Source organism: Ipomoea nil, unplaced genomic scaffold, assembly GCF_001879475.1.
Source record: "Ipomoea nil cultivar Tokyo-kokei standard unplaced genomic scaffold, Asagao_1.1 scaffold0302, whole genome shotgun sequence".
Classification (NCBI taxonomy): Eukaryota; Viridiplantae; Streptophyta; class Magnoliopsida; order Solanales; family Convolvulaceae; genus Ipomoea; species Ipomoea nil.
In genome coordinates this window covers 2648714-2662078 of record NW_017616730.1, presented here as the reverse complement: position 1 = coordinate 2662078, position 13365 = coordinate 2648714, and the positions used below count along the sequence as shown (strand labels likewise).

At 36.9% G+C, this 13365-nt stretch overlaps 1 protein-coding gene, 1 long non-coding RNA gene and 1 pseudogene across 5 annotated transcripts; all 3 read left to right on the top strand.

The window, feature by feature from the left end:
• The first annotated feature begins 506 nt into the window (after positions 1-506).
• Positions 507-11442, top strand: LOC109162607 (annotated as a pseudogene).
• LOC109162663 lies at positions 5492-6142 on the top strand. Its single transcript, XR_002051139.1, has 3 exons — positions 5492-5545; positions 5683-5809; positions 5937-6142. It is a non-coding gene; the product is annotated as an uncharacterized LOC109162663 (long non-coding RNA).
• On the top strand, positions 9185-10406 carry LOC109162621 (importin beta-like SAD2). 4 transcript variants are annotated; one of them, XM_019311315.1, is made up of 6 exons: positions 9185-9242; positions 9324-9442; positions 9518-9704; positions 9831-9962; positions 10126-10182; positions 10292-10406. In XM_019311315.1, exons 2-6 carry the CDS (start codon positions 9338-9340, stop codon positions 10300-10302), a joined length of 492 nt encoding a protein of 163 aa, XP_019166860.1. In that variant the 5' UTR covers positions 9185-9242; positions 9324-9337; the 3' UTR covers positions 10303-10406. The 4 variants fall into 4 exon arrangements, with proteins under 4 accessions (XP_019166860.1, XP_019166863.1, XP_019166870.1 ...); XM_019311318.1 differs by lacking the exon at positions 9185-9242 and having other exon boundaries at positions 9323-9398; XM_019311325.1 differs by lacking the exon at positions 9185-9242 and having other exon boundaries at positions 9352-9435.
• Positions 11443-13365: the final 1923 nt, after the last annotated feature.

Genomic DNA, 13365 nt, shown 5'->3' with positions numbered 1-13365 from the left:
CATTCTAGTTGATTGTATATTTGTATATGATGTTATGCTTTGTATAAATATGTCCCTATGAGATTGTATAATTTGTTCTAGTTTTACTGGTGATTTTTGCAGATTGACAGCAAGATTTTTTGACTCTGGTGACAGTAAAGGTTTAAGTAGAAACAGTACAGGTTATTTATTTATTTAAATTTTTAGTATTCATTTATCTAACATTGTACTAACTAGAACAGAGAGCTTGTGGTTGAGAAGGATTGGAGTAAGCAGGTAAATGTTGTGGTTTCTTATCCCTCTTTGTAATTTATTATTTTTTCTGTGTTTGTTTTGTTTTTGGCTGGGAAAGAAGGGGCAGTGGAATAGGTTTAAATACGTGTTTTCTTAAATCCAGTTGATTGTGTATTTGTATATGATGTTATGCTTTATATAATTGATCAGGTTGTATTAAAGGCTAAGTGGAAGGTGGAAAATAAAGAACTTGAAGAATTGTACAGTGAAACTAATATGAAATTAACAGGTAAATGACCTTCTCTTATTGGTGCTCTTTGATTAATGAATTTGAACTTAAGGATGGTGCCCTCCTTGCAATTGGGATACTATGTGATAAACTGAAACTAACTGAGCCGTACAAGTCTGAGCTTGAGCGGATGCTTTTACAGCATGTTTTTCCAGAATTTAGCAGTCCTGTTGGTCATCTTCGAGCCAAGGTGTGTTTTTTTGGTTCTAGGTGTCTATTGCTCTGCAATTTGGATCCTTGTCAATTGAACCTGTCCATAAATCAATTTTTATTTGAATTCATTGATGGTTTTTATTGTGTTCTAGTTGGCAGGGATATATGGGTGAATCCATAAAATGCAATTTGTTTCATTTGATTTGGCAAATGGCAAGAACTATTGTCTTTGTTTTCTTTGCCTTTTCCCATTACATGGTCCATTGTTAGTATAGTATTTGAACTCTTTTGGGGGTATCAGCACAAGAAAACCCAAAATAACTAAAAGGTCTTTCTCAGTTCCACACAAGCAGTTTTCTGTACGCGCGCACACACTTACACACATGTATTTGGATTATTGGTGAAATTCTTTATATAGATGCTTATATGTATATGGTATGACATTTTCTGCTGGACTTCATTTGTCATGAATTTTAAATGTCTAATTATAAAGGAACTGAAATTGTTTTACCCTTATGGCTTCAAAGCAATGAAGCTGTTGGACTAGATCCTTGCTGTATTGATTGTAAATGTTTCTAATTTTTTTCTTAAACCTGTTATCATCTTCCTGATCTTTCTGTTTTTCTTCTTAATACTAGGCAGCGTGGGTTGCTGGACAATATGCTCATATTGAATTCTCAGATGCTAATACTGTTGTTAAAGCATTACATAGTGTTGTTGCTGGAATGCGTGATCCTGAACTTCCTGTACGGGTTGATTCTGTGTTTGCCTTGCGTTCCTTCCAGAGTTCTTCAAACTTATGAATGAAGTTGAGAATGAAGATCTTGTTTCGACCCTCGAGACGATTGTTGACAAGTTTGGCGAGGAGATGGCTCCTTATGCTCTTGGATTATGCCAGAATCTGGTGAGAGATAATTCATAGTGCAGTTTTATGCAATTCAGATCTGCCATTTGTACCCTAATATAGTTGCTGTTATAGGCTGCTGCATTTTGGAAATGTATAAACACCGCGGAAGCTGATGACCCTGGTGCCTTAGCTGCAGTTGGTTGTTTGCGTGCCATAAGCACAATCCTTGAGTCAGTGAGTCGGCTTCCACATCTTTTTGAACAGATTGAGCCAACACTTTTCCCTATCATGCGTAGGATGCTTACGTCTGATGGACAAGGTACAATTTGCTTCCTTGAGCATTTCCTCTCTCTTTTTTCTCTGTCAAAATGTTTGAGCATTTCCTCCCTCTTTGATTTGAATAATAAATTAAAGTCCTGATTTTAGTCAATCTATACTTCTGTAGATGTCTATGAAGAGGTTCTGGAGATTGTTTCGTATATGACATTTTACTCGCCAAAAATATCAATGAACATGTGGAGTCTCTGGCCATTAATGATGGAGGCCCTTGCAGACGGGGCTATTGATTATTTCCCAAGTAAGTTTGTTAAGAGCTCTGCTCTAATTATATTTTGATTAATTGTATTTTTTCTCCTGTTTTTATATTTGATGGTTTGTGGTAACTTTACTAATATTGTCCCAGAGAACTTCACCTCATGCATGCATTTAACATGTATTAAACACTTCATTTTATTTTGCAGACATATTGGTTCCATTGGACAACTATATGTCGAGGAGCACTGAACATTTCCTTACTTGCAAGGAACCAGACTACCAACAGAGCCTTTGGAACATGATCTCAACTGTAAGCTAATGCCTCTATTAGAAATGTACCCTTTCTTTAATCTGCTGACGATTGGCAAGTGAAGTGTATTTCTTTTATGGATTTATTTATTCTTTCTTTTCTTTGCAGATCATGGCTGACAAACACTTAGAAGATAGTGACATTGAGTCTGCCCCTAAGCTCATTGAAGTTCTATTCCAGAACTGCAAAGGACAGGTCGATCACTGGGTTGAGCCATATCTCAGAATCTCAATAGAACGTCTGCATCGAAGTGAAACACCATACTTGAAGTGCTTCCTGATCCAAGTGGTAAGATACTTAAATATTTCTCTGTTTATACCTATTCATTTGTTTCCCTTTCCCAGTCTATAAACATGGTTTGTGGCCTTCTTTTCCTGTGAAATAACTTCTAAGTTTGTTTCTTATTGACAGATTGCTGATGCTCTTTACTATAACCCTTCATTTACGCTGAGCATACTGCAAAAGCTTGGTTTTGCTACAGAGATCTTCAATCTCTGGTTCCATATGTTACAACAAACTAAAAAAAGTGGAGCTCGGGCTAATTTCAAAAGGTAGCAATATGTTGGTCTTGTAGTTCTTGTGGAGAGATGTAAAAGGCATAAGAAAAACAAAGTTAAAAAATTGATGGGTTTCTAATTCTTGCCATGTTGGTATTGCAGGGAGCATGAGAAGAAGGTTTGCTGCTTGGGCTTGACATCATTGCTCAGTCTTCCTGCTGATCAAATGCCAGCAGTAGCCTCAGAGGGCATTTTTAAGGCTATTCTTGATCTCCTTGTTGCATACAAGGATCAACTTGCTGGTAAGTAACCATGTTTTTCCTATACTGGTTTTTCTATTTGTTTCATTTGCACTTTAGATGGTATATTCTTTTAGTGTTTGATATCATTTTCTACCTTGTATATCTTCAGAAGCTGCAAAGGCAGATGACGCTGAAGATGAGATCGATATAGATGGGTTTCAAAGTGATGATGACGAGGATGGGTCTGATAGAGAAATGGCGGATGATGATGAGGATGGAGATGAAGCTGACAGCCTAAAGCTCCAAAAGTTGGCAGCACAGGTAACAGAATTAAGAGACAAATTGTATCATACCCATCTAAGCATCTTGTTCCTGCTTGTTTTCTGTTCATTGCCTTTATGAAATCAACATCATCTCTACATGGTAGGATCATGGCAGTAATCTTTGATGTTTATTGCAGAGTGCCAGATTCTTTGTTCGGTCGCTCTATTAATTACCATTGGTTATTGAAAATAAAAATCAACTCGAACGTTCCAGACAATGGAATTTCAGGTTAATGCCGGCACCCTAAAGTAGGATTTGGAGGGTAAAAATGTTGCAGCCATGAATCTATGATTGGGGGAGACAGAGTCACTAGTTTGTTCCATTTTGTGAGTTGCTCTCTCTTGTGTGGTTATCTTTTAATTGAGTACACCACAATTTTTTTTTCCCCATTTCAGAGACGAATGAATGCATTTGCTGAAAATAAAGCTCAACAAAGAGGAGAAGTGAAAGGTAAAGTGGAAACATGAAGAGATAAAGCAATAAACTACAATGTAAAGTAATTGATTGATTGGCCCAAGAGATTGCCTATACACTGTTCCTCATCATGATTAACTTCTCTATTTGTATTCTCTTACAAATTCATTTATTTTGTCATAATACTTCGTGATGGGGTTATCGTGCATTGTGCACTTTAACTAGCCTGAAAATTGAAGTATTGTAGGTCTGTTATTGATACCTTCTTGACACAGAGGTTTAATATCTAGACAAGGAGGTTGAACGTTGTTAGTGTAAGAAGTTAGATCGGCCATCATTCAACCAACCATCACATTAGGAAACAGCACTAAACTGTACTGACCAACTACACCAGAGAATCCCTAGCTTGAGGTTGAGAAGGATAGGGGTAAGCAGTTAAATGTTGTGGTTTCTTATCCTGCTTTATAGGTTATTATTTTTCTGTGTTTGTTTTGTTTTGGGCTGGGAAAGAAGGGGCAGTGGGAACAGGTCACTTAAATAGGTGTTTTCTTAAATCATTTGATTGCATATTTGTATATGATAATCTGCTTTATATAATTGATCAGGTTGTATTAAAGGCTAAAGTTGGATTTGGAGGGTAAAAATGTTGCAGCCTATGAAGCTATCTATGGTTGGGGGAGGCAGAGTCAATGGTTTGTTCCATTGTGAGTTGCACTATCGTGTGGTTAATATCTAGACAAGGAGGTTGAACGTTGTTAGTGTAAGAAGTTAGATCGGACATTAGGAAACAGCACTAAACTGTACTGACCAACTACAACAGAGAATCCCTAGCTTGAGGTTGAGAAGGATTGTGGTAAGCAGTTAAATGTTGTGGTTTCTTATCCTGCTTTATAAGTTATTATTTTTCTGTGTTTGTTTTGTTTTGGGCTGGGAAAGAAGGGGCAGTGGGAATATAGGTCACTTAAATAGATGTTTTCTTAAATCCAGTTGATTGCATATTTGTATATGATATTCTGCTTTATATAATTGATCAGGTTGTATTAAAGGCTAAAGTTGGATTTCGAAGGTAAAAATGTTGCGGCCATTATGCTATCTATGGTTGGGGGAGGCAGAGTCACTGGTTTGTTCTATTGTGAGCACCTAACCACAAGGTATCACATTGGCTTTTTAAATGCTTTTGAACATGTTGCTCCACACTCTTCCAATCTAAATAGAATACTCCATTAGCTTATTAGGGATTTCAATTTCATTTATCTAACAATAATTTATCGACTAGAACAAAGTATATCCCATTATCCCTAGCTCGAGGATATTCACATCAAACATTGTTTGGAATAAGGGAAGGTTGAGAAGGATTGGAGTAAGCAGGTAAATTATTCGGTTTCTTAGCTCCCTTTATAAGTTATTATTTTTTCTGTGTTTGTTTTTGTTTTGGACCGGGAAGAAGGGGTAGTGGAATAGGTCACTGAGGTGTTTTGTTCAATCCAATTGATTGTGTATTTGTATTTGATGTTATGCTTTACATACATAATTGATCAGGTTGAAGTGAAGGTTTAAGTGGTAGGTTAAAATACAGAGCTTGAGGAATTACAGAAACAGGTAAATGACCTTCTCTCATTAATTCTCTATGATTATGGTTATTGAAAATAAAAATCAACTTGATCATTCCAGACAATGGAATTTCAGGTTAATGCCGCGGCACCCGAAAGTAGGATTTGGAGGGTAAATATGTTGCGTCCATGAATCTATGATTGGGGGGGAGATAGAGTCACTAGTTTGTTCCATTTTGTGAGTTGCTGTCTCTTGTGTGGTTATCTTTTAACTGAGTACACTGCAATTTTTTTTTCTCCCCATTTCAGAGACGAATGCATGCATTTGCTGAAAATAAAGCTCAACAAAGAGGAAAAGTGAAAGGCAAAGTGGACTCATGAAGAGATAAAGCTATAAACTACAATGTAAAGAAAGAAATTACCCACCTTCTGACTGGTAAAGTAATTTATTGATTGGCCCAAGAGATTGCCTATACACTGTTCCTCATCATGATTAACTTCTCTATTTGTATTCTCTTACAAATTCATTTATTTTGTCATAATACTTCGTGATGGGGTTATAGTGCATTGTGCACTTTAACTAGCCTGAAAATTGAAGTATTGTAGGTCTGTTATTGATCCCTTCTTGACACAGAGGTTTAATATCTAGACAAGGAGGTTGAACGTTGTTAGTGTAAGAAGTTAGATCGGCCATCATTCAACCAACCATCACATTAGGAACCAGCACTAAACTGTACTGACCAACTACAACAGAGAATCCCTAGCTTGAGGTTGAGAAGGATTGGGGTAAGCAGTTAAATGTCGTGGTTTCTTATCCTGCTTTATAAATTATTATTTTTGTGTGTTTGTTTGGTTTTGGGCTGGGAAAGAAGGGGCAGTGGAATAGTTCTCTTAAATAGGTGTTTTCTTAAATCCAGTTGATTGCATATTTGTATATGATGTTCTGCTTTATATAATTGATCAGGTTGTATTAAAGGCTAAATTAGCATTTGGAGGGTAAAAATGATTAGTTTCTTCTATATTTGTATTCTCTTAATACCCCGTGATGGGGTAATAGTGTACCTTTACAGTTTTACTAACCTGAAAATTCAAGTACTGTGTAGGTCTGTTCTCGATCACTCTTTTCACAGAGGTTTATAATCTACATGGAGGTTGAACACTGTTAGTGTAAGAAGTTAGATCTGCCATCAACCATCACACCAGCTACCACCACTTAACAAGGCTGACCTGAGCACCTAAATACAAGGTATCACATCGGCTTTTTAAATGCTTTTGAACATGTTGCTCCGCACTCTTCCAATATAAATTGAATACTCCATTAGCTTATTAGGGATTTCAATTTCATTTATCTAACAATTTATCGACTAGAACAGAGTATATCCCATTATCCCTAGCTCGAGGATATTCACATCAAGCATTGTTTGGAATAAGGGAAGGTTGAGAAGGATTGGAGTAAGCAGGTAAATTTTTCGGTTTCTTATCTCCCTTTATAAGTAATTATTTTTTCTGTGTTTGTTTTCGTTTTGGACCGGGAAGAAGGGGTAGTGGGAATAGGTCACTTAAGAGGTGTTTTGTTCAATCCAATTGATTGTGTATTTGTATATGATGTTATGCTTTACATACATAATTGATCAGGTTGAAGTGAAGGTTTAAGTGGTAGGTAAAAATAGAGAGCTTGAGGAATTACAGAAACAGGTAATCATTAATTCTCTATGATTAATGGTTATTGAAAATAAAAATCAACTTGATCATTCCAGACAATGGAATTTCAGGTTAATGCCGCGGCACCCTAAAGTAGGATTTGGAGGGTAAAAATGTTGCGTCCATGAATCTATGATTGGGGGGGAGATAGAGTCACTAGTTTGTTCCATTTTGTGAGTTGCTGTCTCTTGTGTGGTTATCTTTTAACTGAGTACACTGCAATTTTTTTTTTCTCCCCATTTCAGAGACGAATGCATGCATTTGTTGAAAATAAAGCTATTCACTTACAATTTTTTTTTTTTTTTTTTTTTTTTTTTTTTTGTCATAATACTTCGTGATGGGGTTATAGTGCATTGTGCACTTTAACTAGCCTGAAAATTGAAGTATTGTAGGTCTGTTATCGATCCCTTCTTGACACAGAGGTTTAATATCTAGACAAGGAGGTTGAAGTTGTTAGTGTAAGAAGTTAGATCGGCCATCATTCAACCAACCATCACATTAGGAACCAGCACTAAACTGTACTGACCAACTACAACAGAGAATCCCTAGCAAGGATTGGGGTAAGCAGTTAAATGTCGTGGTTTCTTATCCTGCTTTATAAATTATTATTTTTCTGTGTTTGTTTGGTTTTGGGCTGGGAAAGAAGGGGCAGTGGAATAGTTCACTTAAATAGGTGTTTTCTTAAATCCAGTTGATTGCATATTTGTATATGATGTTCTTCTTTATATAATTGATCAGGTTGTATTAAAGGCTAAAGTTGGATTTGGAGGGTAAAAATGTTGCAGCCATGAGACTATCTATGGTTGGGGGAGGCAGAGTCACTGGTTTGTTCCATTGTGAGTTGCTCTCTCGTGTGGGTTGAGTGAAAGATAAAGTGGACTCACTGAAAGATGAAGCCATAAACTGCAGTGTAAAGAAAGAAATTAGCCACCTTCTGACAGGTAAAATAATTGATTAATTGCCCCAAGAGAATGCCTATTCACTGTTCCTCATCATGATTAGTTTCTTCTATATTTGTATTCTATTAATACTCCGTGATGGGGTTATAGTGCACTTTTACAGTTTTACTAACCTGAAAATTCAAGTCTTGTGTAGGTCTGTTCAGTCTTGTGTTGGTCTGTTCTCGATCTTTTGACAGAGGTTTAATATCTACATGGAGGTTGAACACTGTTAGTGTAAGATGTTACATCTGCCATCAACCATCACACTGGCAACCACCACGTAACAGGGCTGACCTGAGCACCTTACCTCAAGGTATCACATCGGCTTTTTAAATGCTTTTGAACATGTTGCTCCGCACTCTTCCAATATAAATAGAATACTCCATTAGCTTATTAGGGATTTCAATTTCATTTGTCTAACAATTTACCGACTAGAACATAGTATATCCCTAGCTCAAGGATATTCACTTCAAGCATTGTTTGGAATAAGGGAATGTTGAGAAGGATTGGAGTAAGCAGGTAAATTTTTCGGTTTCTTATCTCCCTTTATAAGTTATTATTATTTTTTGTGTTTGTTTTTGTTTTCGTTTTGGACCGGGAAGAAGGGGTAGTGGAATAGGTCTCACTTAAGAGGTGTTTTGTTCAATCCAATTGATTGTGTATTTGTATATGATGTTGTGCTTTACGTACATAATTGATCAGGTTGAAGTGAAGGTATAAGTGGTAGGTAAAAATAGAGAGCTTGAGGAACTACAAACTGATAAGAATATAACAGGTAAATGACCTTCTTTATTAATTCTCTATGATTTATGGTTATTGAAAATAAAAATCAACTTGAACATTCCAAACAATAGAATTTCAGGTTAATCCCGCGGCACCCTAAAGTAGGATTTGGAGGGTAAAAATGTTGCGGCCATGAATCTATGATTGGGGGAGATAGAATCACTAGTTTGTTCCGTTTTGTGAGTTGCTCTCTCTTGTGTGGTTATCTTTTATTTGAGTACACTGCAATTTTTTTCCCCCATTTCAGAGACGAATGAATGCATTTGCTGAAAATAAAGCTCAACAGAGAGGAAAAGTGGTCTCATGAAGGTAAATTTTGTTGATATCTTTACTTTGCATCATAGAGTTTATACCATCAATTTCATACTGAGGTGTTTTTGTTTTAATGCAGATTTGGATGTAATCCGCCCTATACTTCCTCAGTTACTTGATGGTATGTCAGTGATGATCCCAATTCACCTGTTTTCTCTTGGCTAAAAATATTTGATTATCTCCCTCACTTTTCCTCCAAATTTCTCCTTCCAGAGTTCTTCAAACTTATGAATGAAGTTGAGAATGAAGATCTTGTTTCGACCCTCGAGACGATTGTTGACAAGTTTGGCGAGGAGATGGCTCCTTATGCTCTTGGATTATGCCAGAATCTGGTGAGAGATAATTCATAGTGCAGTTTTATGCAATTCAGATCTGCCATTTGTACCCTAATATAGTTGCTGTTATAGGCTGCTGCATTTTGGAAATGTATAAACACCGCGGAAGCTGATGACCCTGGTGCCTTAGCTGCAGTTGGTTGTTTGCGTGCCATAAGCACAATCCTTGAGTCAGTGAGTCGGCTTCCACATCTTTTTGAACAGATTGAGCCAACACTTTTCCCTATCATGCGTAGGATGCTTACGTCTGATGGACAAGGTACAATTTGCTTCCTTGAGCATTTCCTCTCTCTTTTTTCTCTGTCAAAATGTTTGAGCATTTCCTCCCTCTTTGATTTGAATAATAAATTAAAGTCCTGATTTTAGTCAATCTATACTTCTGTAGATGTCTATGAAGAGGTTCTGGAGATTGTTTCGTATATGACATTTTACTCGCCAAAAATATCAATGAACATGTGGAGTCTCTGGCCATTAATGATGGAGGCCCTTGCAGACGGGGCTATTGATTATTTCCCAAGTAAGTTTGTTAAGAGCTCTGCTCTAATTATATTTTGATTAATTGTATTTTTTCTCCTGTTTTTATATTTGATGGTTTGTGGTAACTTTACTAATATTGTCCCAGAGAACTTCACCTCATGCATGCATTTAACATGTATTAAACACTTCATTTTATTTTGCAGACATATTGGTTCCATTGGACAACTATATGTCGAGGAGCACTGAACATGATCTCAACTGTAAGCTAATGCCTCTATTAGAAATGTACCCTTTTCTTTAATCTGCTGACGATTGGCAAGTGAAGTGTATTTCTTTTATGGATTTATTTATTCTTTCTTTTCTTTGCAGATCATGGCTGACAAACACTTAGAAGATAGTGACATTGAGTCTGCGCCTAAGCTCATTGAAGTTCTATTCCAGAACTGCAAAGGACAGGTCGATCACTGGGTTGAGCCATATCTCAGAATCTCAATAGAACGTCTGCATCGAAGTGAAACACCATACTTGAAGTGCCTCCTGATCCAAGTGGTAAGATACTTAAATATTTCTCGGTTTATACATATTCATTTGTTTCCCTTTCCCAGTCTATAAACATGGTTTGTGGCCTTCTTTTCCTGTGAAATAACTTCTAAGTTTGTTTCTTATTGACAGATTGCTGATGCTCTTTACTATAACCCTTCATTTACGCTGAGCATACTGCAAAAGCTTGGTGTTGCTACAGAGATCTTCAATCTCTGGTTCCATATGCTACAACAAACTAAAAAAAGTGGAGCTCGGGCTAATTTCAAAAGGTAGCAATATGTTGGTCTTGTAGTTCTTGTGGAGAGATGTAAAAGGCATAAGAAAAACAAAGTTAAAAAATTGATGGGTTTCTAATTCTTGCCATGTTGGTATTGCAGGGAGCATGAGAAGAAGGTTTGCTGCTTGGGCTTGACATCATTGCTCAGTCTTCCTGCTGATCAAATGCCAGCAGCAGCCTTAGAGGGCATGTTGGTATTGCAGGGAGCATGAGAAGAAGGTTTGCTGCTTGGGCTTGACATCATTGCTCAGTCTTCCTGCTGATCAAATGCCAGCAGCAGCCTTAGAGGGCATTTTTATGGCTATTCTTGATCTCCTTGTTGCATACAAGGATCAACTTGCTGGTAAGTAACCATGTTTTTCCTATACTGGTTTTTCTATTTGTTTCATTTGCACTTTAGATGGTATATTCTTTTAGTATTTGATATCATTTTCTATATCTTCAGAAGCTGCAAAGGCAGATGAAGCTGAAGATGAGATCGAGATAGATGGGTTTCAAAGTGATGATGACGAGGATGGGTCTGATAGAGAAATGGCGGATGATGATGAGGATGGAGATGAAGCTGACAGCCTAAAGCTCCAAAAGTTGGCAGCACAGGTAACAGAATTAAGAGACAAATTGTATCATACCCATCTAAGCATCTTGTTCCTGCTTGTTTTCTGTTCATTGCCTTTATGAAATCAACATCATCTCTACATGGTAGGATCATGGCAGTAATCTTTGATGTTTATTGCAGAGTGCCAGATTCTTTGTTCGGTCGTTCTATTAATTACCATTGGTTATTGAAAATAAAAATCAACTCGAACGTTCCAGACAATGGAATTTCAGGTTAATGCCGGCACCCTAAAGTAGGATTTGGAGGGTAAAAATGTTGCAGCCATGAATCTATGATTGGGGGAGACAGAGTCACTAGTTTGTTCCATTTTGTGAGTTGCTTTCTCTTGTGTGGTTATCTTTCATTTATTTTGTCATAATACTTCGTGATGGGGTTATAGTGCATTGTGCACTTTTATTAACCTGAAAATTCAAGTCACTTCTTGTCACAGTGGTTTAATATCTAGACAAGGAGGTTGAACGTTGTTAGTGTAAGAAGTTAGATCGGCCATCATTCAATCAACCATCACATTAGGAAACAGCACTAAACTGTACTGACCAACTAGACCAGAGAATCCCTAGCTTGAGGTTGAGAAGGATAGGGGTAAGCAGTTAAATGTTGTGGTTTCTTATCCTGCTTTATAGGTTATTATTTTTCTGTGTTTGTTTTGTTTTGGCCTGGGAAAGAAGGGGCAGTGGGAATAGGTCACTTAAATAGGTGTTTTCTTAAATCCATTTGATTGCATATTTGTATATGATAATCTGCTTTATATAATTGATCAGGTTGTATTAAAGGCTAAAGTTGGATTTGGAGGGTAAAAATGTTGCAGCCTATGAAGCTATCTATGGTTGGGGGAGGCAGAGTCAATGGTTTGTTCCATTGTGAGTTGCACTATCGTGTGGTTAATATCTAGACAAGGAGGTTGAACGTTGTTAGTGTAAGAAGTTAGATCGGCCATCATTCAACCAACCATCACATTAGGAAACAGCACTAAACTGTACTGACCAACTACAACAGAGAATCCCTAGCTTGAGGTTGAGAAGGATTGTGGTAAGCAGTTAAATGTTGTGGTTTCTTATCCTGCTTTATAAGTTCTTATTTTTCTGTGTTTGTTTTGTTTTGGGCTAAGAAAGAAGGGGCAGTGGGAATAGGTCACTTAAATAGGTGTTTTCTTAAATCCAGTTGATTGCCTATTTGTATATGATATTCTGCTTTATATAATTGATCTGGTTGTATTAAAGGCTAAAGTAGGATTTCGAAGGTAAAAATGTTGCGGCCATTATGCTATCTATGGTTGGGGGAGGCAGAGTCACTGGTTTGTTCTATTGTGAGCACCTAACCACAAGGTATCACATTGGCTTTTTAAATGCTTTTGAACATGTTTCTCCACACTCTTCCAATCTAAATAGAATACTCCATTAGCTTATTAGGGATTTCAATTTCATTTATCTAACAATAATTTATCGACTAGAACATAGTATATCCCATTATCCCTAGCTCGAGGATATTCACATCAAACATTGTTTGGAATAAGGGAAGGTTGAGAAGGATTGGAGTCAGCAGGTAAATTATTCGGTTTCTTAGCTCCCTTTATAAGTTATTATTTTTTCTGTGTTTGTTTTTGTTTTGGACTGGGAAGAAGGGGTAGTGGAATAGGTCACTTAAGAGGTGTTTTGTTCAATCCAATTGATTGTGTATTTGTATTTGATGTTATGCTTTACATACATAATTGATCAGGTTGAAGTGAAGGTTTAAGTGGTAGGTTAAAATAGAGTTCTTGAGGAATTACAGAAACAGGTAAATGACCTTCTCTCATTAATTCTCTATGATTATGGTTATTGAAAATAAAAATCTACTTGATCATTCCAGACAATGGAGTTTCAGGTTAATGCCGCGGCACCCTAAAGTAGGATTTGGAGGGTAAAAATGTTGTGTCCATGAATCTATGATTGGGGGGAGATAGAGTCACTAGTTTGTTCCATTTTGTGAGTTGCTGTCTCTTGTGTGGTTATCTTTTAACTGAGTACA

Coding starts and splice junctions, on each gene's coding strand:
- LOC109162621 (XM_019311315.1), top strand. CDS start 9,338: ATGAATGAAGTTGAGAATGAAGATCTTGTTTCGACCCTCGAGACGATT. Junction 9,443..9,517: donor TTGGATTATGCCAGAATCTG/GTGAGAGATAAT, acceptor TTGCTGTTATAG/GCTGCTGCATTTTGGAAATG. Junction 9,963..10,125: donor GGCTATTGATTATTTCCCAA/GTAAGTTTGTTA, acceptor TTTATTTTGCAG/ACATATTGGTTCCATTGGAC.